Source organism: Charadrius vociferus, unplaced genomic scaffold (assembly GCF_000708025.1).
Source record: "Charadrius vociferus isolate BGI_N301 unplaced genomic scaffold, ASM70802v2 scaffold92, whole genome shotgun sequence".
Classification (NCBI taxonomy): Eukaryota; Metazoa; Chordata; class Aves; order Charadriiformes; family Charadriidae; genus Charadrius; species Charadrius vociferus.
Genome location: NW_009647874.1, coordinates 3,249,167 through 3,273,206, shown reverse-complemented (window position 1 = coordinate 3,273,206; position 24,040 = coordinate 3,249,167). Strand labels below are relative to the sequence as shown.

Here is a 24,040-nt window from a genome sequence, read left to right as displayed (position 1 = left end):
GGGGCAGGTAGACGGCAGTGCTGATGGTTTCCAAGAAAAAAAAAACAAACCAAACCAAACCAAAACAAGAAAACAACAAACAAAACCCCGAAAACAACCGCAAAACCGTCGGTTTCTGTTAAATTCAGGCGTGTTCTGAGGGCGTTTGTTTTGGTGCGTGGTGTGTTTGCAACATTCCTTACCCTCCCCCCGGCCTCTGCGCGTGGCTGCTGGTTTTCCAGCTGTTTTGGCACCAAATAACTTCCTCGGAAGTAATTCTTATTTATTTATTTGGGGTTTTTTGTTTATTTTATTATTATTATTTTGCGTTTGTGTCTGCTTCCTCGCTTGTGTATCGCGTTAGACAGACCCAGGTGGGAAGTGCGACGTGAAACAAGAAGACTGCAGGAGCGCTGAAGGGCTCCCACGTTTTTTAAAAGTAGTTGTAACAGGAAGCGGGATAACGCGTGGCCTAAATCTTCTTGACCGGTAGAACGCTACAGAAGCTGTTTATTGCATAACTGTGATCAAACAGGGGCTCTTTTTTTTTTTTTCTCTTTTTTTTCTTGTTCGTATGACCAACAAGAGCACGGCTTTAGGTGAAAGGAGGTGCCTGCAGAAAGACCAGCATCGAACCCAGCGGGGAGTTGCGCTGACAGAGCCGGACCTGTGGAGCCAGAGCTGGCTGGGTGGGAGGAAGCCAGCTGTCCGTCGAAAGCTGAAGCAGGGTTCCAGTTTGCCTCCAGCAGCAGCTCTTGAGTTTGGAGAGTTTTCGTCAGGGACTCGAAGCCAAATGCTGGATGCGTTTTGTTTTTCTTCTTTGTAAATTCGGCAACCGCACGCTTGCCCGGCTTGGACCATCTCCATGTGCTTGGATGCTCAAAAAAAACAGGTTGGGCTTGCTAAATGAACATGCTTGCCTTTCATATAGATTGGGGAATTGGAGTGCTGTGAAAACTGAGAAACTGGCATAAAACTCTTGCACAAAATTTGTTTTATAATGCATTATTTTGTTTAATAATTCAGGTATTTTAAATTAATCCTTAAATGAGAAATACCTATTACTTTAAAAAAAAAAAAAATTGCTGATTTCCTCCTTCCCCCCGAAGCATGATACATGAATTCTTTAATACTTTGCATCACTGTATTTCTGATACATACAGTTTTCCCTGCATGAGCCCTTCTGGTCCTTTTAAATGCCTCTTAACTGTACTTTAAAAATGTTAGTGAAAAAGTAATAACTTGCTTTTGACTTTAATGAGAAATATTCCACATTAAAGTCTACATTACTTTATATTGGCAGGTATGAGGAGTTGAAATGACATAAAAAAGTCTTCAAAGCACTGACTGCAAAATGAGCTCCTTCCACTTGATGCTGAAAGGAGGTACTGTTTTCAGTTGGTTTGAATACTGATAAGATCACTCCTTTAAAGGTTATTTGGATGCTATCATTGCCTCCAGTTTGATGTGAGGTGGAAGTAGGTGGATGCATAGTTCTTCACTGTACTAGAATCGACCGGTGGTGGCCAGTTACGTACAGCTACAGGTATCCATCTCTTTTTTTTTTTTTTTTTCATCCTCCTACCCTGCTTTGGTGTAAGTTGAGGCAGTACCTGTAACAAACACTTTGTTCAGATTGAGACTCAGAGCAGTTAATGCTTTGTCTCAAAGCTGAACTGGAATTTAGCTTCTGAAGATTTAACTATTGCAGGCTTCTTTGTGAATATTGTTCTTTGGTTTCTGTGACTTCATTTTAATGTAGCTTCAACAGAATGTCTTGGATAATGGGTTTTCCTTAAAGGTGTGACTTTTCTGTAGACCTGCAACTTGCAGGATTGTCTGGAAAGGAGGCATTTAAGGACTAAAGTTTGTGGTCATCGCTTCAGTGTCAGAATACCACAGTGAATAGCCAGATCTGCTTCTAGAGGGTGCTTGTACATCATTTTGTGTGACTCGGCTTTCAAGTATGCCCCTGTAAAATGATCAGCCGTGTTACTGAGCATGTTAGGAAAGTTGGGACCTCAGGAAAGTAAGAGACTGGAAACAAGGTACAGTCTGTTAGACATTTTATCTTGCTTTGCTGTTGCAGTTTAACCCTGCTAGGCAGCTTAACAGCTTACTCGTGTTGACAGGAGTAAGCACAACAAGGAACAAGGTGTGAGCTGTATGAATTGTTGTGGTGGGTTGAATCTTGTCTTGGTCGTTGTACTTTGGACCACGTGGCCATACATGGGTTTGGTTCTCCACCCCCTTTGCTCCCATTTCAATTAAACTGTATTAAAGTTTTACTTCAAAAGTTAATGCAGTTCTTTCATATGGGTATGCCACTAAATTGGTGCACTTTACACCGCTATGCTATTATGTTCGCAAAGACGATAATGAACTGCCTTTGAACCACAGTTTCTGTGTTCTTATGTTTGGCTCAAAGGCTAAGGATCTGTTGGTTACCCTTGCTGTAATGAGTCCCCGTAGACAGTGGTCGATATTGAAAGCCACTTAAATTAACAGTGACTTGCTGATGTGCAATTGAGGGGCTTAGATGCTTCCTATGCTGCTGTCTTGATCATTTTTTCATTGTGTTGGCCTTTGCAAGGATCTGTCATGTTCTTGTATTTATAAATTACTTACAAGTAAAATCTTTGAAAAAGTGGAGGCGGAAAATTTGGGAAACAAAGACACAGTTACGTGTTTCGCGCGGCTTCCTGAAGGACAAATTTGCTAATTCCGCAGCATGCAGACTTAGGGACCCAATATGTCTCTAAACCTGTTCTTATGGCATTTAAAGTTGGCAATGTGCCTAAGGCAAGTAAAAGGGCAAGTTCTGTGAAGATAGACATCCTGCAAACAACAAAATTAGGTCCACATGTTTTCTGTTTTGGTTTTCAAGACAGTAATTTTAGAAATTTGAAGGAGCAGTAGTAAGTTGTATTTTAACTATGGGAAGATAAATATTAGGAGAGTGACTTGGAAATCAAACCTTTTCTTTTTTAGTAGCTCGAACCACAAGCATGATTGGTTGGTAGTGTGGAGTTTGGGGGTTTTTTTTGTTGTTGGGATTTTTTTTCCTTATTTCTTAAAAGACTTCAAGTATGTTTTTCCTTTGAGCCCAGAAATCTTTGAGCTGAAACAGTTTTCCAAACTAAGGATGTAGGCAGTGTCATCAGTGAAATTACCGTTCTCTCTACATAAGTGAAATTTTTGAGCTTCTGTGGTTGTGTCACAGGGGCATTTCATGTTGCTGACGCTGGAATAGAAGGCACTACAAGGCTAAAGTTGTTAGGTATGTGAACAAAGTTTGCTGTTTCACATTTGTGGATTTGGAGTAGTGTTTCTCTGTATATTCTGCTTAAGAAAAAGTGTAAAAACCCTGTGTGGTCACTTTAAACCATACTGACCAGAATAGAAGTGCTCCATATACTGTGAAGTATTACAACTACAGAAGCTACAGGCTTCTTCCTTTCTTTCCAGAGTTTTTAAGCTTTACTGCTGCAATGTTTGAAGGGTGCGTGTGTGTAAATTTTGGAAGAATAGAACTTCAAAAAAGTTGAGCGTTAGCGTACAATATTAAGAAGACATCCACTCTTGGTACTGAAGACCAGTAATGGGTGCAAAATGTAAAGCTTAACCTGTTGGATTGCTTAGTTATTCTTATCTTGCCCCAAATTTTAGGTATTCTTTGTTTCCTTTCAGTGGTTAAATCTTTCTTACAGAGTGGCTACTTATGTCTGGTTTTGTTGCTTGCTTGACACCAGTGTAATATTATCTTGGTTTTGGCAGAAACTTCATTTTCCAAAGGTCGTTGCTAGAATTATTGGTCAATCTTACTGCAAATTTTGTTGTTGCTCTTTTCTTTTTAAGTCATTTCTCTAGCGTAGGCAGAGGGATGCTCTTGCTTTTACATTTAGGATGTCTGTAGAAAATTTGGGTTTCTATGTGTATGCTGCTGTCCAAATGATGTGTTTTGTAAAAATCCTTTTTTCCCCTTCTCCACTCCCCTTTTCCACCCTTTACAGGTAAACTGAAGCTCCAGGAATGTTGATCAGCTCATTGGCAAGTTACAGAAAAAACGCACACAGGACAACTAGATAAAGACTATGGTATGAGTGCTTTGTCAGATAAACTGTCCAAAAGAAGGACATACTTGGAGGCCGTTATATTAGAGTGTTGAACTCTTCTCTGTGTGTCCCTCCCTACTACCCCAACACTTCTGCCTATGAAATGTTTCAAAAGAAGGAGCTGGTGTGGCTTATTTGTCACTAAAGTGAACTACGTTGGATATAAAAGTAAGTCAAGGCCATGTGTGTTTTTTCAGGGAATAACATCTATTCTTCCAGCCATTTCTAGCTGGGTAGAAGACAAATATTAACTAGGACCTGTGCAATAAGTGTTTTGCAATGGACAGCTGTGTGGGAAATGAGATTGCTTTAGTTTGAAAGGGAGCAGCATGCAAAACAGTCAGGAACTGAGGAAAGGCAAGACAGCTAAATGCAGACCTTAACCTGCAAGGAGCTGTCAGAAGGGAAAGGGTTTAGGTGTTTTCCCGCTGGCTGATGGTAGGCGGCATGGGAAGGGCTCTGATAACACCTTGACAAGAAAAAGCAGGCGCATCTGAGAGGTGAGCAGGACTTGGTTAAGATTTAGAGGTTTCATGGAAGCCACTTGCGGGCAGTGGGTGTCTGTTCAGTCGTGTCTTTGTTAGAGAAAGCTGCAAAGAAGACCTGAGGTGTGAAGTGAAACTACAATTCTTGAACATGTCGTTTTGTGTCTGACCACAGCAATTCGTATTAGCTGCGGTTTCCACACGCATTTGACTTCAGACGCCAATTTAAGTACCAGGTCACACCGGAGTTACAGTGTGCTGGTCTTCCTGCAAAGAACTACAAGTTCATCTGCTTTTAAGAGCAGTGCTGCCTCAACTGTAGAAGAACAGTTCAAAGAACAAAAACTCATACATCTCTCTGATTGTGTCTGTTGTAAACATGTGGAAAGAGGAGTAGCTTAATCAAGGTTGGTTTCTAAATTATACAGTGTAGTTTAAATCACTGTATGCTAGCATATTTTGTCTATGCTAGAGGGTTGAGTTTTGGGTTTTTTTTTTGGCTTAACTATACTGGCAAAAGAAAATTACACTTTATGCCAGAGTTACTCCAGTAGAAATTTGCAGAAATTCGAGTAGAAAGCTGAAAACTGAGCAGCCTTCTGTGGAGGCCAGCAGTTGCTGCATTGAAATCTTCAAAGGCTGGGGCTAAATTACCAAACCCTTTTTTCCCCTCCCCAAGATGACTAATGCTTCTCCTGATTTTTTAAAGGAGTAACGTAGAGTGCAGAGGACAGTGCAGCTTGAGCACTCTTACCACACTAATGGAAAAAAATTCTTCTTTGCAGCAAAAGATGACATCTATGTTTTTGCTCATTGGTCATCTCGTTCTACTGATACCTCTGTTCAATGCTGGTAAGTTAAATACGTTGTTGAAATGATAATTTTAATAAAGAAAACCTGCAAGAGACGAGTTGTGTGTATTTAGTAGAAAAGAGTTATTATGAGCAAATAGTGGATTTGGGGTTTGTTTCTGCTTCAGCATATTGAAGATATGATGAATGCCTCTTTTTGGGCTGAAGTTGCACTGGGGATGGAATGGACAAATTGACATAAATATTTTAAATCTAGCCACATGAATTCAGGGTACTGATGCTTTCATTAGCCTCTCTCTGCTTCCTTTTAAGAAAGTCCAGAGAGATTGGCTTCCTTGACTTAGCTGTTGAATGCCTTCTTTAAGAGGCATTCTGTAGCTGTTACTGTTTGCACCATGCTTTTCACAGATGATAGTATCTACATTAAGAATCTGGTAATTCTGCAGAAGTACTAACATGCTCAAATATAAGCACATGACAGGTCAGTCGGGAAGCCTGTGTTGCCTGGTGAATCCCATGTATCTTCTTATACCCTGGTTTGCACTGAGGCTATTGGACTTAAGTCTGCTTGGAGCTGGCTGCCTTAATAAAGAGAAGTTGTGGCTTAAGCTTTGTAAAATCTGTGTTTTAGATCCTCAACTAGAAGGTGCTAAACAAACAAAAAATGGTAGCCTTGCGATGTTTTAATGGTAGATTGTTACAGAAAGTTTATTTTCTAATTCTCTGTAACTTGGAATGGATAGTAATACTTATAAAAGTATGCAGATTAAAAGCATTGATAATTTTTTCTTTTCTTTTTTTTTAATAGAAGAATGCATTATTTGTAATTACTTTGTGCTTGTTGGAGAACCTACAGCTATTAGTTGCCCAATAATTACATTGCCAATGCTTCACTCTGATTACAATCTGACGTGGTATAAAAATGGTAGTGCTACACCGGTAACCACAGAGAGAGATGCCAGGATCCATCAGCGAGAGGGCTTGCTTTGGTTTATTCCTGCAACACTGGAAGATTCTGGACTTTATGAATGTCATGTAAGGTAAGGAAGGGAGGAGGGAAACAACTGGGTTGTTAAGGCTTACAAATGTGATAATATATTTGTGGAACTTGAGTGTACAGAATTTTTTGGTTTAGGTAGACAGTTTAGACCACTTAAAAGCACTGTTTTGACCATGCTTTTTGTTTCTGCATGCTGCCTTTTTTTTCGCCACGCATTTAGCATTGCAAAAGCGGTTCATACAGAAGACTGTTTATCTTAAAGCATGATAGTATTGACAACAGTCTGTGTGGGTTGTTTGTTTGTTTTGGATGAAGTGTAAGGTCACAGGGAAAAGTCTTAACTGCTTCAGTTTTTCCTGTGTTCAAGTTGCTGTCTGATGCTGACAGGTCAGAAGAACATTTTGGTTTCTTCATTGGACATGGTTAAATGGAAGAAGGATCTAAAAGGATCAAACTCTGCATCTTATGCAGTATCACCACATACAGGCTTTCTGGAGAGCTTAGTAACTTTTTGGGAATCCTTTGAGAGATTTACAAATTAAAAGGCAGAAAGCCATTCTTTTTTTTTTTATTATTTTATTTTAAAACATTACCAAATGTTACTCATCAAAAATGAGAATGCATGTGAAGAGCAAACCAATGTGCTAGACAGCTTTAGAGACGATGAAAGTGATGTGTCTGCAGTACTGCTCAAAAGAGCTGAGTGCACAAAGCAGAAGAAAAAAAGAATAGATTCTTCTTACCTCTTCAGGATTTTAAAGCTATTGCCATATATACAGCTCAGATCAGTGCACTGGACTTCACCACTTCAGGTGGTCATATCTTATTTGTAATGGGTGAAATTTGCTGTGTGCTGAACAGGAAATTAATTTTGGGAAGGCACACAGAAATTGTTCTTTTCCTCATGGTCTTTCCCCAGCACACTGAGAACAGCCAATGAAGGCTTTTTGGGTGACCCCAAATTTGTTTTAGTAGTCTGTAGCTCTGTGTAGTGGTGTGCCCACAGTACACCAGTTACGCTGAAGGGGTTTTTGTCATGAATGTAGTAACAGTGATCAGCAAAAACTTCCAGGGTAGGCACAGGTTGCAGGCCTTTGCACCTTCCTGCCTCAGAGTCGGTAATGAAGCTAAAATTGGAAGTCAGAAGGAATGTAATCCTTTCAAAGCTACCCAGTTAAATAATTTAGTCTTTACTGCTATGTTGCTAGTTACTCTAGCTATGAGATGTGTTCCCATGGGAGTCTTACATCCCTGGCTTGCATACTGTCAGCAGCACAAAAAAACTTGCTGAAGTTCAGTTGTGTTAACTGTAGGCTACGTTTTGTGCATCAGTCACTCAGACCTTAATTGCAGAACTTGTCAAGGTGCAGTATATAGAAGTTGAAGCCAGCGGTGTCAAAAAATGCAGTTCACTCTTCTGGAAACTTCTCCCTTAGCGCAGCATTGAGAAATGAAGAGTTGTGCAATGAATTAATAGAGAGTATTCCTTTACTTCTGGCATAGGCTTCTGGTTTGTAGTGCAATGTCTCCTCTGCAAGAGCTACTGTGCCACTGGTTCTTGCGAGCTCTTGGTGTGAAGTGATTTCACATGGATATTGCACCTGATGTATATGCTAAGAGTTACTGCTTGTTCTGTCCCTCCAGGGAGCACTGAGATCAACCTGTCTTCTCCTGTTCATCTGGCACTGGGGGTGTTCCAGCACAGATACGTTTTGGGTTGCCCTGCACTACTGTGTGTTGGCAAATGTAGTGCTGAAAATGGCAAGGCTGGGTTAGTACTGTGGAGCGTCAGCTCTGAGAAATCCTGGCATCCTCTCTGGTGCTTCCAGAGCAGACCCTGCTTCTTCAACACAAGATCAAACCTTACTCCCATCTCTCAGTCTGGAGCTGGGGGTGGTGTTTAAGAGCTAGGGGGACCGTGGCAGGGGTGTTAAAGGCAAGGCTTGTGGACTTCCTGGAAACAGGGAACCTTGTTCTTAATGACCTGACTTGTCTGCTGTTCTAATTACAGGCGGCTTAACCACTCTAACCAAAAAACTGTAAATTTGACAGTTTTTAAGAACGATAATGGTTTGTGTTTTAACGGAAAAATGAAGTTTGAACAAAAAGTGACAAGCACAAATACTGGAAAGATTATATGCCCTGATCTAGATCATTTTAAAGATGAAGACAATAATCAGCCTGAAGTACACTGGTATAAGGTATTGTGCACATGTATTTCAGATATACAAGATAAGAAATATTCTGTTTAAAATGTGTTATGGAGTAACTGTGAAAAGCATTTTTGGGGAAGGGAAGGTTTATTTTCTCTACAGTTTGTGTAAGGTATCTATTTTGCTACACTATTGGGGAGGTGTATGAAGATATGGGAGGCATATTTTAAAAAAGTAATTGTCCATTTTTGGAGTGCAGGTTTTTTCAGAGTCAAAAAACATGTGTTTTGGTTTGTTGATTTGTGAAAATCTAATTTATTCTTTGATTGTTTTATGTAGATAATAGTTTTAAAAACTTGTATGTTTCCTTAAATACAAGGCTCTGCATAATTACTTCAGTTTCACAGAATATTAGGCTTGTCCTATCTTTCGATCATGGTGGGGTATTATGCCTCTTGCTCTGATTCTGTCAAAATACTCTGTAGACTGTGAAAGCTTAGAAACATGTATTTTTCCCATGTTCAGGTATTAAACTAGTATTAAAGTAGCTACATGGGACTGTATGGTCTTGGTGCTGCACTTATACATCGTCTTCAGAGATGAACTGATTCAAATTGCTTATAGGTCAGGGAAGAGAAGGAAGTTTTTCACTGTATTTGCATTGCCACAGAAACAGCAATACACCCAACAGCTTAAGGCACGGCTACAGCAGCTGTTGTTCATCTCAGTGAAGTAGGAATGCAGGCATGTATTCTCATAAACTCAGCTACATGTGAATAACCTGAGATAGATAACTGTCAAGCTATTAAACAAAGGCAGTGAACTAAAATGCTGTGTTTGGAAACTTAAAGTATTGGCTGCAGTGACTTTTTTTAAACAGTGCAAATGCAGCAAGACGTCATCAGGCTTCGTGTTAGAGCATAGTGATGCTTGGATAAGAACCTATGTTGTGGCTTTCAAAAAAAATCAGTATTTGGCAGGTATTTTAGTAATCAGCAGAGTTCAGTAACTTATTTAACGATCAGATTATTAGTTCCCTTAAATCACAGGTACTTTTGATATATTTAGGAGTGTAAGCCTGGATTTCTTGAAGACAAGCGACTTGTTTTGGCAGAGGTTGAAAATGCTATCTGGATTCACAATGTAAGTGTGCAAGACAGAGGAAACTACACGTGCCGTATGGTATACACATATATGGGAAAACAATATAATGTTTCACGAACTGTGAGCCTAGAGGTTAAAGGTGAGTGCACTGAGGTTATTCTCTTGTCTTTTTGGCTCTACTCTGCAGGCGTAAGCTATTTGGCATGTTACTTTGCAGCTCTGTGAAATCAGAGTTGGCAAATCTTCTTGAATTAATTTTTTTCCTGAATGTAAAATTAAAATACAATAATGCATGTTGCTACCCTTGAGCATTGCTTCTGAGGAATAATTATCATGGGGAAATGAGAAATGCAGGGTTAGGAATGAGAATTAGAAGGAAGCAGCAGTTACTGGGGTGGAGGGGGTTGTTTTTGCTAAAGTAAATTATGCACCATTAAGTTAAATAAATTAAAAAAAAAAAAAAGGGGGGAGGGAATTTTTGCTGAGGCCATCACAGCAAAGCACCTGCTTGTGGCCTTATTGGTGAACTTGCTTTCAAAGTTCACTAGACTCTCAGTTGTTGGGAGTAGAGATATGACTAGCTGTATAAATATTTTAAAGTTAATAAATCTTCCTCTGGGAAGGATTGATTTACTCTTGGCACTTGGTTGTGCTTTTCGGCACACAGGACTCGGAACTGGCTGACTCACTCTCCCAGTACTGTCATTTATTGCCGTGATCATTATGATTGAGTCTTTGTAGGCAGTGTTGATGATGGCCTGACCAGTACCATGATAGTAGTCCTATCAGAAAAGTTGGCTGGAGGTAGAGTGTCCACTTTCTTAGATGAAATCAAAATTCTGACTTTAGATAAGTGGTACAAGAGCGGTGGGTTGTTAGTAGTGAGTCTATACCTCGTGCCGAATTATACGATTCCAGCTCAGTTTAAGTGCATATTTGTTTACTCTTTTACTTGAATAGATATTCACCTGATCTAGGAGGTTGTTGATACAATCCCTCTTTCTCTTCCTTATCCATCTCTCTGAGAAAGTTAATTGCATTTTTTGGTCTTGATTTTGTTTTCTGGTTTTGTATTACTTTTTATATCAACTGCTAGTAAATTTGAGATTTTTTTTTTTTTTAAAGTATTTTTAAGGTAAGCTAAAGCCTTTTGTTAATTTGGAAGCTAAAAAAAACTTGGATACAGTACAGAAAATCTTATGAGATATTTTCTGTTGTAAATTTGAAACTGGTTGTAATTATGGTGCTGCAATAGTACCAAACAATAAAACAAAACCATTGTAGAACTATCAGTTGAAGTAAGTTGTGGAACTCTTCTTGCCTGAAGATGTTATTTTTCTCTTTGTTTCTGTTAGAAGGGCAGAAGAGACCAGAATTTATTTATCCGAAGAACAATACAATTGAAGTAGAACTTGGTAAGTAGTGACTCTAAGAAGTGATTAACATTCGGTAAAACAAATAAGCTCCTGTTCTTTCTGAAATAACGCACTAACAGTTCCACTGACTTCAGCAAGACTGGGAGATAGGCACGTGGATTAAGGATGCCTGGAAGACAGATGATACACATGATTCCCTCAAGTAATTTGCAGGGGCAATAACTGTGGGCCTGATTGGAGTCTCTTGACCAGCAGTGTTGGGTGGGATGCATTTATTTATTTTTGTTGTTACTGCCATCTGTCCTTTGTACCACTTCTCATTGTCTAAGTTTTGACATATCCTCACTGTCTGTGAAAATATAGTTACATATATGTAACACGTTAGGATAGTTACCAGTTGACTAGTTCAGTAGTTTTTCTTCCTCCTGCATGTTTCCTGTCTCCCTTCCCTCTCCACAGCCTGGATTTTATTCCTCATTCTAGGGTGTTAAAGGGTTTCAGATACTGATCTTTTGTGAAACAGTGAGCTGCTAGTTGATGGATATCCCAGGTATTGTTTATCTTAGTAATTTCTTAAATAAGAGATTCTGGATAAAAAGAGTAACTTCTTCCCAGTGAGGACAGCCAGGCAGTGCAGCAGGCTGCCCAGAGTAGTTGTGCAGTCTCTGTCCTTGAAGGTTTTGGAACCTGACTGGATAAAGCTCTGAGCCACCTGCTCTGACCTCAGAGCTGGCCCTGCTTTGAGCAGGAAATTGGAATAGAGACCTCTCAAAGTGCCTTCCAACCTCAATTATTCTGTGATTCTATCAGACAAGTATATAGTATGCAAGCCTTTTCCTAAGCAAACCTATACATGTTTGGATTGCACCATATATCGGACAGACTTGTGTTCTACTGATGTAGTCCAGAAGAAAGAGTTTTGGAGCTGCTTGAACTGTAATTTTTTTTTTTCTTGTTTTGCACAAAAGAGAACTGTTTCAAGTAGAGTATTTGATTAAAAAGGCATTAACTGATTCTGGAGAAGTGTGATGGGCTATTTACTAGAATCTCCTAGTACAGCATCTAAGCTGTCTTGTAGGATTTTGAGGAAGGATTATTACCAATTAGGTCGTTAGAGAAGCTCTGAGGAAAGGTTGCTTTGGGGCTCTGGCACAATGTGGGAGCTGAGGGCAGAGCACTGGGGGTTATTGTTATGTACATCACGCTGATGGTAGTCCCACATAACACAGCTACTTTTGCTGCTGCTTTTTCTGACATTGAGATTGTAAATACTGTGTATATCAGGTGTTCTTTTGTCATGTTGAGGCTTCATGCTTCTTTTCACATCATCTGAAACATTTTGTCTGGCCCAAATTTGAGTATATGGTATTAAACTGAAGCGAACAGTGCTGAAATACTGGTGGGTTTTGTGGTTTTGTTTGTTTGGTTGGTTCGCTTTTTGTTGCAGTTGCTTTGTTTGTTTGTTGTTATTATTTTCTTTTTGACCTCAACAACTTGTGAAAGATATCTCATTCTGAAGTTGCCAGATTCTGGTGAGGCTTAGTAGATTTTGACCACAATAGTGAATGAGCTTTAATAGAAATTATGTTCCTCCAAAGTCCAGAAGGCTTTATTTGAAACAGTGGGGATATTCATACAAACTGATTTGATACAAACAGTATTACTTCATGGACTTACAGTCCTGCAGTCTTCAGATGGTTATTTAATTCTGTTGGAAATACTCTGAAATGGCTCAGCAGCCTCTTCTTTTCTGGTAATTACATCTTCTGTGGCTTCATTACAATTATGTGCCTGAAAAGCTTTATTTGTGCTCTTCCACTAATAAGGAAATTTGTTCCCTGGATCTTAGGTTGAAATAGGGAGACTTTCCACAGTCTTGTCTTTTTTTTTTTTTTTTTTTTAACTTCACACAACCCTAATCTTTACATGTGAAAACTTTCCTTTTCCTTTGTAATTGTAACTGTGGAAGAAATGAGGTAATATTACGGTGGGGCTTCCCTGTACTGTATCTTCCACCCATTAAAATATTATGTATATCTCATCCCCAGTTCTGACTGGTAATTAGTCATGACTTTGCACTTAATTCAGAAAAATTCTTACCAATGCAACCTCTAGTCAGAAGGAGTCTGATCTGCTCTTTAATTTACTGAAGACTTCCTTTAGGATTTTTTTAATCCTTGATAATACTTGCTGAGAAAATGGAGAATTGAGTAATTATTAGTCCAGGGGTTACCTGTGACTCTCAGCCTATTTTAAGATGTGTAATGTGACAACTTGGTTGGACTCCTTATTTTTAGAATAGCATTTGGTCCATATTTATTATGTCTTGGACACTGCATAAATTAAAATTTGCTGATGTGTTATGGGGTGCCATAGACCAACTAAGATGAACAAACCTTGAATGCCTCACAGACAGGAAAGCAGTCACATGTGAGACTAAAAGAAGACACAACGCGTATTGTGGCTACTGAACAAACCTACAAAGTGGGTTTATTGTGGCTATTGAACAACTACAAACAATTTCCTACTGCAGGGGGACTTTTTAAAGGAAGTTGGTGAAGGTTTTTTGTTGTTTTGTGTGGTTTTTTTTAGTCACTGCCATTCAAAAGTACTATTCTCTGTCTGATACTTTAATGAGATACTAGAAGAAAAATAATTGCTCCTATTAAATGCCTGGCTGTGGGGCAAAACCTGGAAACGCTTGCATGAACTTGGAAACACCTGCATGGTTTTTGAATGAGAAATGGCAGGAGAAAATTGTGTAGAAATTTAACAGTACATTCTTGACTGTATGGAAATGGAGGGCATGGAACACTTGAAGGGTTTTCTTCCTTCTGAAGAGCTGTCGTGGTTTGGGCCAGATTGGACACTGAAAGGAACGACAGATGCTCTCTGACCTCTCTCCCTTCAAGGGGAGGAAGAAGAGAGAGAGAGACTTATGAGTTTAGAAAAAAAAAATAAACTACTTTAAAATATTAATAAAATAATAAAAAAACCAAAAAATGAAATATATACAATATAAACAAAACCGTATCAAGCTCCCAGGGTGACAATCATGTCACCAGCTGGCACTGGGAAAGTCCCAGACTGGATGCAGTGACAGACCGGAACCGGATTCCGGATCTGGATTCAGGAACTCACGGGTTGGGATCAAAGGCAGACAAACAAAGTCCTCCTTGGATGTTGGCCAGTGAAGGAAGAGAGCTGACCCTTTGATCCCTCAGCTTTTACACTGAGCATGAGGCAGATAGGATGGAATACCCTGTTGGTCAGTTTTGGGTCACCTGTCCTGTCCGCTCTCCCCACAGGTGGGACCCCTCTATGCTTTTCCGCTTCCAGCCATCCAAGGGGGAAAATAACAGTTAGCTGACTTGGTTGTTACAGCAATAAGTATAAACAAGAGCCTCTCTGCATGCCATTCCTTGGCATAAACTGTAAACATAAGTCTTACCACTATGGAAGCAGACTACTGTCTTAAAAACACGCTGTTAATTTCAGAGAGTTCAGTTAATTAGAGGCTTACCTGCAAAGTAAAATGACTGAACAGAAAATTGGTTCTGTTTTACCTCAAATCAGGACAAGAGCTGTGCAATGCACTAAACCACATCTTTAGAAAAATTCATTATTGTGCCGGAAGGACATGAAGGAAGAGATTGGGGAGTGTCTGTGATTTCTATGTGAACTGTTGTTCAAGTAGCTGCTTTCACGTGAGCAGAAGGTTTATTCCATACTTTTGATAGAGACTGTCCCTTGGTGGAACCATCTAGATCTGATGTGGTTCTAGGAAACAAAACACTGAGATCTTTACATAGGTGAACTGAGAGCCCACCTTCTCCTATCAAATCATAACTTCCATGGGTAAAATACGGAAGGAAAGGACTCCAAGAAAGCTGCTTACCTTCCTGTAAATGGAGCTCACTGAGGTACATTGGCAATAAATATATTCTGCAACTTGGCTTGCTCTCTTAATACTGAAGCATTCTGTAACATCTGGACTCTTGCTGGTGAAAGAGCTGAGTGACAGGTGAGCTTGGTTTGGGAGCAGAGCGTGAGAGTATTCAGAAACGGTCCCAGTGGACGCTGTTGGCCAAAAGACTCTGATCTGGGGTAAAGATATGCATGCTCACTAAGAATGAGATTCAGCTTCAGGGTGGTAGTTATCTGCGCATGGGTATCTGCATATGAGCTAGGGTCCTTAATTCATGCTATTATCAACAGGGGCTCAATTCAGTTGCCTACACATAGATGTCTAGTGCTGTTTTGGGTGGTCTGTAGTAGCACAAGTTTCTGAAGGTATCGAGTCCTACCTGCCAGCTCCATACAGATGCCTTGGACGCTGGAGAGCACCTCAGATGTCATCATATTGTGTACATTCAACTGATTTGAGCCCTGGAGATCTTTCAGCGGACTCAGCGGTGTCTGCAGAGCCTTTCAGCTGGTAAGGTCCACATGTCTACTTTAACGTGAGTGGACTTCAGCAGAGCTAAACTCTGTTACTATCTTAGTCATCTAGCTTACATGTAGATGTGAACATTTAGACACCTACATTTAGGATAGAATTTATATCCAGATCAAAGACACCCGAGTGTGGATTACAAACGGATGAGTTTTAAGGATTCTGCTTTTCATAAGGTAGGTGGGTTTTTCAATATCCCTGCTTTTCCCAGCTGATCTCCAATCACTTGATCCTGCTTCTGTAACAAGACCTTCAATTGCTGTATTTCAATGTTGTTTTTTTTTTTTTTTGGTAGGCTCTCATGTAGTTATGGAATGTAATATATCAAGTGGCATATATGGCTTGATTCCATTCTGGCAAGTTAATGATGAGGATGTTGATAGCTTTGATAGCACCTACCGGGAACAGTTCTATGAGTAAGTATCCTTATACATTGAATTGTAAGTGCATTTGTAGGGTAAGTGATCTGCAATAATTTGCAGTGATTTCACCATAAAGTTGACTACTAGTCAAATGTCAGTTGTCATTGAAACAATGGTTAGAAGTCTATGTCAAGTAAATTGTATTCTTAATGTTTGGCTTATAAAAAAATAAATGTTTTATTATAAATACTGACATACGCGATACAAATATAATGAAGCAATCACATGTAGGTTTTTATAATGCTGTTGTGAAACATAATTTTATAAGGCTTATTTATGCATTTGTTTTTATGCAATCCTTTTTGTTAATAGATTAAAGTCTGCGCACTGTCATTAATATGGGAAGGATAGATTGTTCCAAAACCAAAAAATCACCTAACTTATTTTTATTTGTGAAGTTGGTCCTTTTCTAAGTACAGACACAGCTGCTAATCCTAAAGAATGCAAAGCAGAAGCTCTTGTTGCAGGAAATTTGTGGGTTTTTTTTTTTTTTTTTTCCTAATGTTCAGGAAAATTCAACACAAATCAAGCTGATAACACCAGCAGTTCTTTCAAGAGTGCAGGACTTCTGTTACTCAGTGACTGGTCTATGCTGTAGCAGACTGTAGATGTACTGTTTGCTTTCTCATTGTATTAATCACCGCTGTTAAATATAACCCTTAAAATGTAGTGCAAAGAAGAAAGGAAAAAAAATAGCTGATCAGTTCACACTTATGCAGAAGCGTTGCCGTCTCCACCAACTGCCATCATCAGTGCAGAATAAGGCTAGAGAGTTAGGTTGCAGATTGCTTTTAAAATTGTCTTTTTCATTCATCTGTATCTGGCCTCCAGAAGGAATCTTAGTTTTACTTTGTCCCCAGGTTCCTTTAGGGAGAATTATTACTTTTGTTACAGATCTGTATGCTTGGTTGGTTGCCTAGAAATGTTAGGCCCTCAGCTTATGGTCTCTAAGGTACAACTAAGTCCATTATTCTTTAGGACATGAAGTTTCTCAGCTTCACCAGTTAAGACACATGTGCAGCTCTGTGTAGCTATGATTAAAGTTATAATAACTGCAGCTTCTTCTGAAATCAACTTGGTGCTGATATTAAACACGTCTTCCTGAAAAGCATTTAATATATTTATCTCAAAGCGATTCTCTGTTAAGATTTTTGGCTTGCTTGGATGTGATCTCTGTTTCTAATCACTACTCTGCCTGATAATTTTCCCATGCCAGAGATGGAATTGTGCAAAACACATCCTGTCCAAGTTCTAATTAGGATTAATAGTTCAAAGTAAGTTATCCAGTATCAGAGAAATTAATCTAATTGCAATAATAATGTTTTATTTAAAAAAATAGTAGCAATTTCTCAGCAATTTAATTTGTGGAACATTTGCTAGTAGCAAACCACACTGTACGCATGGCCAACATTATGGACCTAAGGCTTACACCTAGGAGGTAACTCTTTCCTCTACTGGGAGGAAAGTTAAAACTGATGTGAACAAATCTGAACAAGTTGCAAAATGATGAGGTTTGTATTGGCATCCCATGACAGAAGTTGCTGGCAATTATTTATGCAATAGAAACTGGTTCTTCAGGATGTTCTGCAAAATGAGTTTTCCTCCTTGAGCACATAATGTGACGTCACTTTGGTATATAGAGTAGAATGCCAGTTTGTAGGTACCTTCCTATTGCGGCTCTTCCCACCTTATACTTGTAAATTTACCTTAGAGCAAGATGGTATTTAGCAGGATAGTATAGTATATCTCCAAGCTTCTGGTGGCAATAGATACCAGACATTAAGGCAGCATCACCATGTTGTCATTTGACAGCAGGGACACCCAGCTTTTGTGAATTTTGTTCATCATTATTTCCCAAGTTGGTCGGCGGCATTGACTGTGGACAGTGTGGGCTCAGGGAGTCTGTTAGCGTGCTTAGTCTCTGCTTCATCATCAGTATAAAGAATCCTGGAAGACGATTTTTCTCTTGACACTTCTATGACTAGTTATTACTGGTTTGAATAGTCTTTCATTCACAGAATCATTTAGGTTGGAAGGGACCTCTTGAGATTGTCCAGTCCAACCCCCCTGCTCAACCAGAGTCAGATGGAGCAGGTTGCTCAGGGCTGTGTCCAGTTGGGTTTTGAATATCTCCACAGGTGGAGGCTTCACAGCTTCTCTGGGCAACATGTTGCAATCTTTGACCACCCTGACAGTAAACAAGTGTTCAGATGGAATTTCAGATGGGAAGGTGTTTCAATTCGTGCTCATTGCCTCTTGTCCTGTCAGTGGGCACTACTGAAAGGAGCCTGGCTCCCTCTGCTCCACTCCCTCCCTCAGGTATTTACACACATTGATAAGATCCACCCCCCGCCTTCCCTTCTGCAGGCTGAACAGTCCTTGCTCTCTACTATGACAGATGCTCCACTCCCTTAATCATTTTCACAGCTGTGCACTGGACTTGTTCCAGTAAATCCATACATCTCTTGTATTGGGGAGCCCAGAACTGGCCCTGCTACTCCAGGTATGACCTTATCAGTGCTGAGTAGAGGAGAAGGATCATCTCCCTCAACCTGCTGGCAGCTCTCTTAATACAGCCCAAGATGCTTGGGGACTGGCTATTCCTCCTCAGGTGCAGGATTTGCTTTTTGCTTTGAACTTCCTGAGGTTCCTCTCAGCCCATTTCTCCAGCCTGTCGAGGTTCCTCTGGATGGCGGCATGACCCTCTGGTGTATCAGCCATCACTCTGAGTTTTCTATCATCTGCAAAACTGCTGGTGGTGCACTCTGGCCCACCCAGCAAAAAAACTCCAGAGTGTATGGAAAATACCAAGTCATCTCTGATCATGAAGCTGTTTGTTACAGGGGTGATATTTACTGTGCTTCATTGGTTTCTTAGGTTTATAGAGGTTAAAAATGCATGTTCTTGTATTTGTGGATAGATTAACGTGTCCTATATTAAGCACTGATATTTCAGTTTCTCTACAGATGTTTCCTTTTTACCCTTTTTTAATGACAGAGAGAAGATGCCTCATGGACTTGCTGTATCTGGAACAAAATTTAACATTTCAAAAGTGAAAGTAAAGGATTATGCTCATAATTTTTTCTGTCACTTCATATATGGTACTCAACAATTTACAGCCTACATCAAACTGGAACGCCCAGGTAAGAGATCTCATCTTGATAAAATGGTTCCCAGTTAGTTTGATGATGCCCTACTTAGAGCTAAAACTGTGTGATGTACCATTGTGGAAGGTGCATTTGTGGGCAGTGCAGCTCAGTACCTTTCTTCATGATTTTTTTTTGTCATATTCTTAGCAAAATTAAAGAAAATGGCACTTTGAATGAGAGAAGACAAAGCAAATTAAGTGTTTTAGGGAACATTAATGAAAGACTCCAATTTATTTGAAGCAAGTATGAGACCTCAGTGGAATGCTGCGCTTCATTTTACTCATTTGTACTTAAAGAAGCACGTGCATCAGGGGAGATCGTGTGTCTATAAGAGCAGAGAAATCTCTTTATATAGTAGGAGAAACTCTTAACAGTGATGATAGTGAAGGAATGAAATAGATTGTTTGGTAGGGTTATGGACTTTCCATTACCGATGCACGTGTTGTGTTATCACCCTGTAGATAGGCTCATGCATGTTGATTGGGAGCATCCTGCCAGTTATTGGAGACCGCAGGTCTTGTGCTCAGAGACGAGGATAAGTTTGACCTATTGCTGGCTAGCACGAAATTTTCTTTTTAGTCGATGAACTTAAAGTGAGCTTCAAAAACTCAAATGCAAGGCTGAAGATATGTATTATTTTTATTTAAAACCAGATACACAGAAAAGCAAATCACCGGATGTTATATGTGCCCATTTCTTTAATTTAGCTGCAGAAGAGCCTCTGCTCCATTGAGCTTGTTTTGAGCTGACTTTGTCAACTGTGAGCCAATCTTCTGACAAATGCTATTTTCAAACTTACCTTTAACAGGCCACATTGTAAACAAATAATTGACTGGAAGCAGATTTGAGCTCTAGTTTGTTACGTAACTATAAGTTCTTCATAAAGATTGTCAGGGTAGGATTTAACTTCAGAAAATCTTTAATATGCATGAACTAAAAAATGCAATTTGTGGAGAGTGTGTGTTTGTTTTAATGACAACAAATCTATTAAGGACAACAAATTAGTAAGTTCAATGACAAATCTTCGAAGAGGTTAGAGACAATAGAAAGCTGGTTGGTCTGGGAAGAATTGCATGATCAGGACATCACCTCCCTACCTCTGACTTTCTTGCTTGCTGACTGATAAAATTTTGTAGAAGAATTCTCACTCTGCTGCACTGGCATGGATGTCAGTATATTGGTGTTTCAGCTGAAGAGTAGCCTCATTTGTCACATTGCTAAGGTATCTTTTCTCTGAAAGATGAAAGTAGGCTTGTCAAATGACAGTATTTGCAGAAAGCATACATGAAGAACTTTCAGGCCTATTCTTTCATTCTCTTTTTTTTTAAAAACTATTTTAATGACTAAGCAATTCTGAACATTTCTTTTGTCTTTCTCTGGTTCTAGTGTATAACTGTATTTTGTTTGTTTGTTTTCTCCCTTCTTATTCCACTCTACTGCAGCTCAGAACATTCAGGGTTACTTAATTGGAGGAGGAGTTTCTTTGGTATTTTTAGTATTTTTTACTCTCTTTGTCTACAAGATCTTCAAAATTGATATTGTGCTTTGGTATCGGGACTCCTGCCATCCTTTCCTGGGTAAAAAAGGTATGTTTGTGTAGCAGTGCTATGTGTTGTAATGAGACTCCACCTACCCTTGCAAAGCAATGAGTTAACCTCATGGAGTGTGATTGGTCTTCCTTGGGATTTTTGAAAGGACAACATGTTTTTGGGATGTTTAGAATTAGTTTAGATAACAAAAGCATCTACGGGGGAAAAATCAGCAACTTTCCAGGAATCCAGTACTATCATTCCTTTCCCTGAAGACCCACTTCAGTGGTTTGAATGCTGTTCTGCCAGCAGTTGTTCAGATTTCTTTTACTGTTCTTACAGAAAGCAGTAGTACAGGGGAATTGCTGGGTGGTTTTTGTTTTCCATAGACAAACCAGGACAAATTTAATTTTCCACTTGAAAGCACTTCTGATTGTTTTACTGTCTGTAAATTCATGACATTCAAAAAGTATTGATAGCGGTGCTGACTATGACAGTATGCTGAAATGTGGGTCATTTCCAAACATCTGAAGGAGGTACATGGCTAGAGAAACAGAAAATATCTTCTAGAGGTACTGAAGTGCTGTTAGATTTCTTTGAAGTCTTTTAAATTTGGTCTTTTTGAAAAATTTGTTCCAAAAAATCTAATACAATTCAGACCTTGAAATTTGCCAAGTACTTTGGTTTTGTTTTCATGTCGAAGTGTTTGCTGTGTTTTGAAAATCTAGGTTACAAAACAGACCTGTGAGTTGTATGGCAGCTGGATTTTTAAGTATTCAGTTGTACTACTGGAACTGCTATTTTCCAGATAATTCAGTAATAACGTTTTTTTATTTAGAGTTCAAAAAAAACCACCTCAAACCTATGTAATTTTGCAGGTCTCTTGCTTATTCAGATCTGGCATACTGAATTCTAGAAAGCCTGATTCTACAAATATTTCAGACTTGGTATAATTGTACATGCTTACATAATGGCAGGATTAGGACCTAAACCAATGATTCAAGGGGGGGGGAAAGATTATAGAGATTTTTTTTGTTTGCTTCCTTGCTTGCTTTTGTATCTTTAGAATCCATTTTTATATTACTACTGTTGCTCACTCTTTAGTTTCAGATGGGAAGATCTATGATGCGTACGTTCTCTATCCAAAGAACAGAGAGAGCTGCTTGTATTCATCAAATATTTTTGCTCTGAAGATACTGCCAGAGGTCTTAGAAAGACAGTGTGGATATAACCTCTTCATATTTGGGAGAGATGATTTACCAGGAGAAGGTAAGCTATCTGAAGACAAATTATACTCAAGTTTTGTCATTAGCAGCTGCAAATAGAACTCAGAAACAGGCAATCGATCAGATGTGATTCTAAATATCTCCCACTGTTGAATGAGCTATGATTTTCTTATTCTGTCTGATGGAGAATGAGAAAGAGAGCACTGGGTGCTCCCATGAAGTCTGTTTATCTCAGTCTTTCCCTTGACATTATTTAGTTCTTCTAGGTTTTTTCAGTGTCTGGCTAGCCTAGACACCTGGAGATGGAAGGATGGTGAGGGGAAGAGGAGTTGAAATTGTGGTTGTGAATTATGACTATAATGGCAGGAAACATGGAAAAGTAGGTCTCGTGAGTGGTATGAAAAAGGCCCGTTGCTTTGAGGTGCCATTTGACAGAATGACCTCTCTACTGTTTCATTTTAGTTCGTTCTAAGAATTGCTGTCAAACCAATAGGATGCAATAAAGGGTACAATGGATGCTTAGACAGCACAGGTGGAAAAGAAAAAGAACACAAAGCAACACTAAGTTATCAGGAACAATCAGCTGTATCAAAGACTGCTTGTCCCTAGTGAATGTTGTTACAAAGCATTGCCTTCCTTGCTAGACATGCAGTCTGATGGGGTCAGATTGTGTGGTATTGGCCAAATCTCTCCTTGTTGGCTAACCCAGTGTAAATGCTTGCGTGCTCTTATCCTGTCCTTGTTGGTGAGGTAACGTGTGTTGGCTCAAATATCAAACAGGGAATGAGAGAGCTGCAACGTGTTGGTAACAAAAAATAGGAACATACAGCCTTAATTTTGCACAACCTTTTTCTCTACAGCTATGATCAGCGTTGCTGATGAAAAAATTCGTCAAAGTAGAAGAGTGATAATTGTTTTAGTACCAGAACCCTCCTGTTACAGTATTCTAGAAGATGCGTCTGAAAAGCATCTAGCCATGTATAATGCTCTTATTGAAGATGGCATTAAAGTAATTCTCATTGAACTTGAAAAAATACAAGATTATGCAACCATGCCAGAGTCCGTCAAATATATTAAGCAAAAGCACGGGGCTATCCGATGGAAAGGGGACTTCTCGGAAAGGTATCATTCAGCAAGTACTAGATTCTGGAAGAAAGTGCGCTACCACATGCCATCCAGAAAAAATGGATCTTCATCACAATTGCATTTGTTACCAAAAGACTTTAATTCTCCCTAAATAACAAAAGAAAAATGACTAATTCTGTTCACAGAGTTGGTGATGGATTGATTGAAGGTCACATCTATCTGTTTTGTGTGGACCCGAATTTTCTGGATTGAAGGTACTACAATTTCATCTACGGATGTGAATCTTCTGGCCAGATCAACAGAACACCTTGAAATGTCTTCAGTAGCACAGCGATGACATGGAAACCATGTTAGAAGTACATGAGGCCTTTTCCAAGAATTGCACTGTGATTTGGTGGAATGCTTTCCATCCAGAAAAAATGGATCTTCATCACAATTGCATTTGTTACCAAAAGACTTTAATTCTCCCTAAATAACAAAAGAAAAATGACTAATTCTGTTCACAGAGTTGGTGATGGATTGATTGAAGGTCACATCTATCTGTTTTGTGTGGACCCGAATTTTCTGGATTGAAGGTACTACAATTTCATCTACGGATGTGAATCTTCTGGCCAGATCAACAGAACACCTTGAAATGTCTTCAGTAGCACAGCGATGACATGGAAACCATGTTGGAAGTACATGAGGCCTTTTCCAAGAATTGCACTGTGATTTGGTGGAATGCTTTGGTACTAAAAAAAACTATCAAAAAAACCCCCAGAAAACTTGATTTTTGCAATTAAAGGTTGAATATGAAGGGAACTATACTGATTATAATTGTGATATCATGTCATGGGCATGGTTGATGCCAGTAAATGTTTTTGTTTCAGTTTTCTTAATGAAATGACACAAAACTTTTCTTTGTTACAAGTTTGTTATTTGCCTTATTCGGTTTGCTGAAAGATAAATCCCTCTGTGTTACTGCATCAGTTTGTTATCGTCCAAGAGAAAAGGTAAGAGACAATCCCAGCCACCCAAAAGTGCTGTTGAACCTGACAAAGCATAAACAGTCTTCCCTGATCCTTTTTACATTTTAAAAAACTGTACTATTTTTAGTCACTTGTCCCATGCAGACATTGTAAAAATACCATTGTAATGCTGTACTGAGT

At 39.2% G+C, this 24,040-nt stretch overlaps 1 protein-coding gene across 1 annotated transcript; it reads left to right on the top strand.

The window, feature by feature from the left end:
* Positions 1–1,289: 1,289 nt before the first annotated feature.
* LOC104284747 (interleukin-1 receptor type 1-like) lies at positions 1,290–23,043 on the top strand. The gene is made up of 12 exons (XM_009883115.1): positions 1,290–1,364; positions 3,993–4,076; positions 5,365–5,431; positions 6,200–6,431; positions 8,403–8,592; positions 9,613–9,801; positions 11,012–11,063; positions 15,776–15,896; positions 18,900–19,045; positions 20,494–20,637; positions 21,685–21,849; positions 22,667–23,043. The coding sequence occupies exons 2-12, from the start codon at positions 4,074–4,076 to the stop codon at positions 23,041–23,043; spliced, it is 1,686 nt and encodes a 561-aa protein (XP_009881417.1). The 5' UTR covers positions 1,290–1,364; positions 3,993–4,073.
* Positions 23,044–24,040: the final 997 nt, after the last annotated feature.

Bases quoted from the DNA above. Each gene is read 5' to 3' on its own strand.
- LOC104284747 (XM_009883115.1), top strand. The intron at 6,432-8,402 runs GTAAGGAAGGGA...TTCTAATTACAG, and splicing joins CTTTATGAATGTCATGTAAG to GCGGCTTAACCACTCTAACC. The intron at 9,802-11,011 runs GTTATTCTCTTG...TTAGAAGGGCAG, and splicing joins TTAAAGGTGAGTGCACTGAG to AAGAGACCAGAATTTATTTA.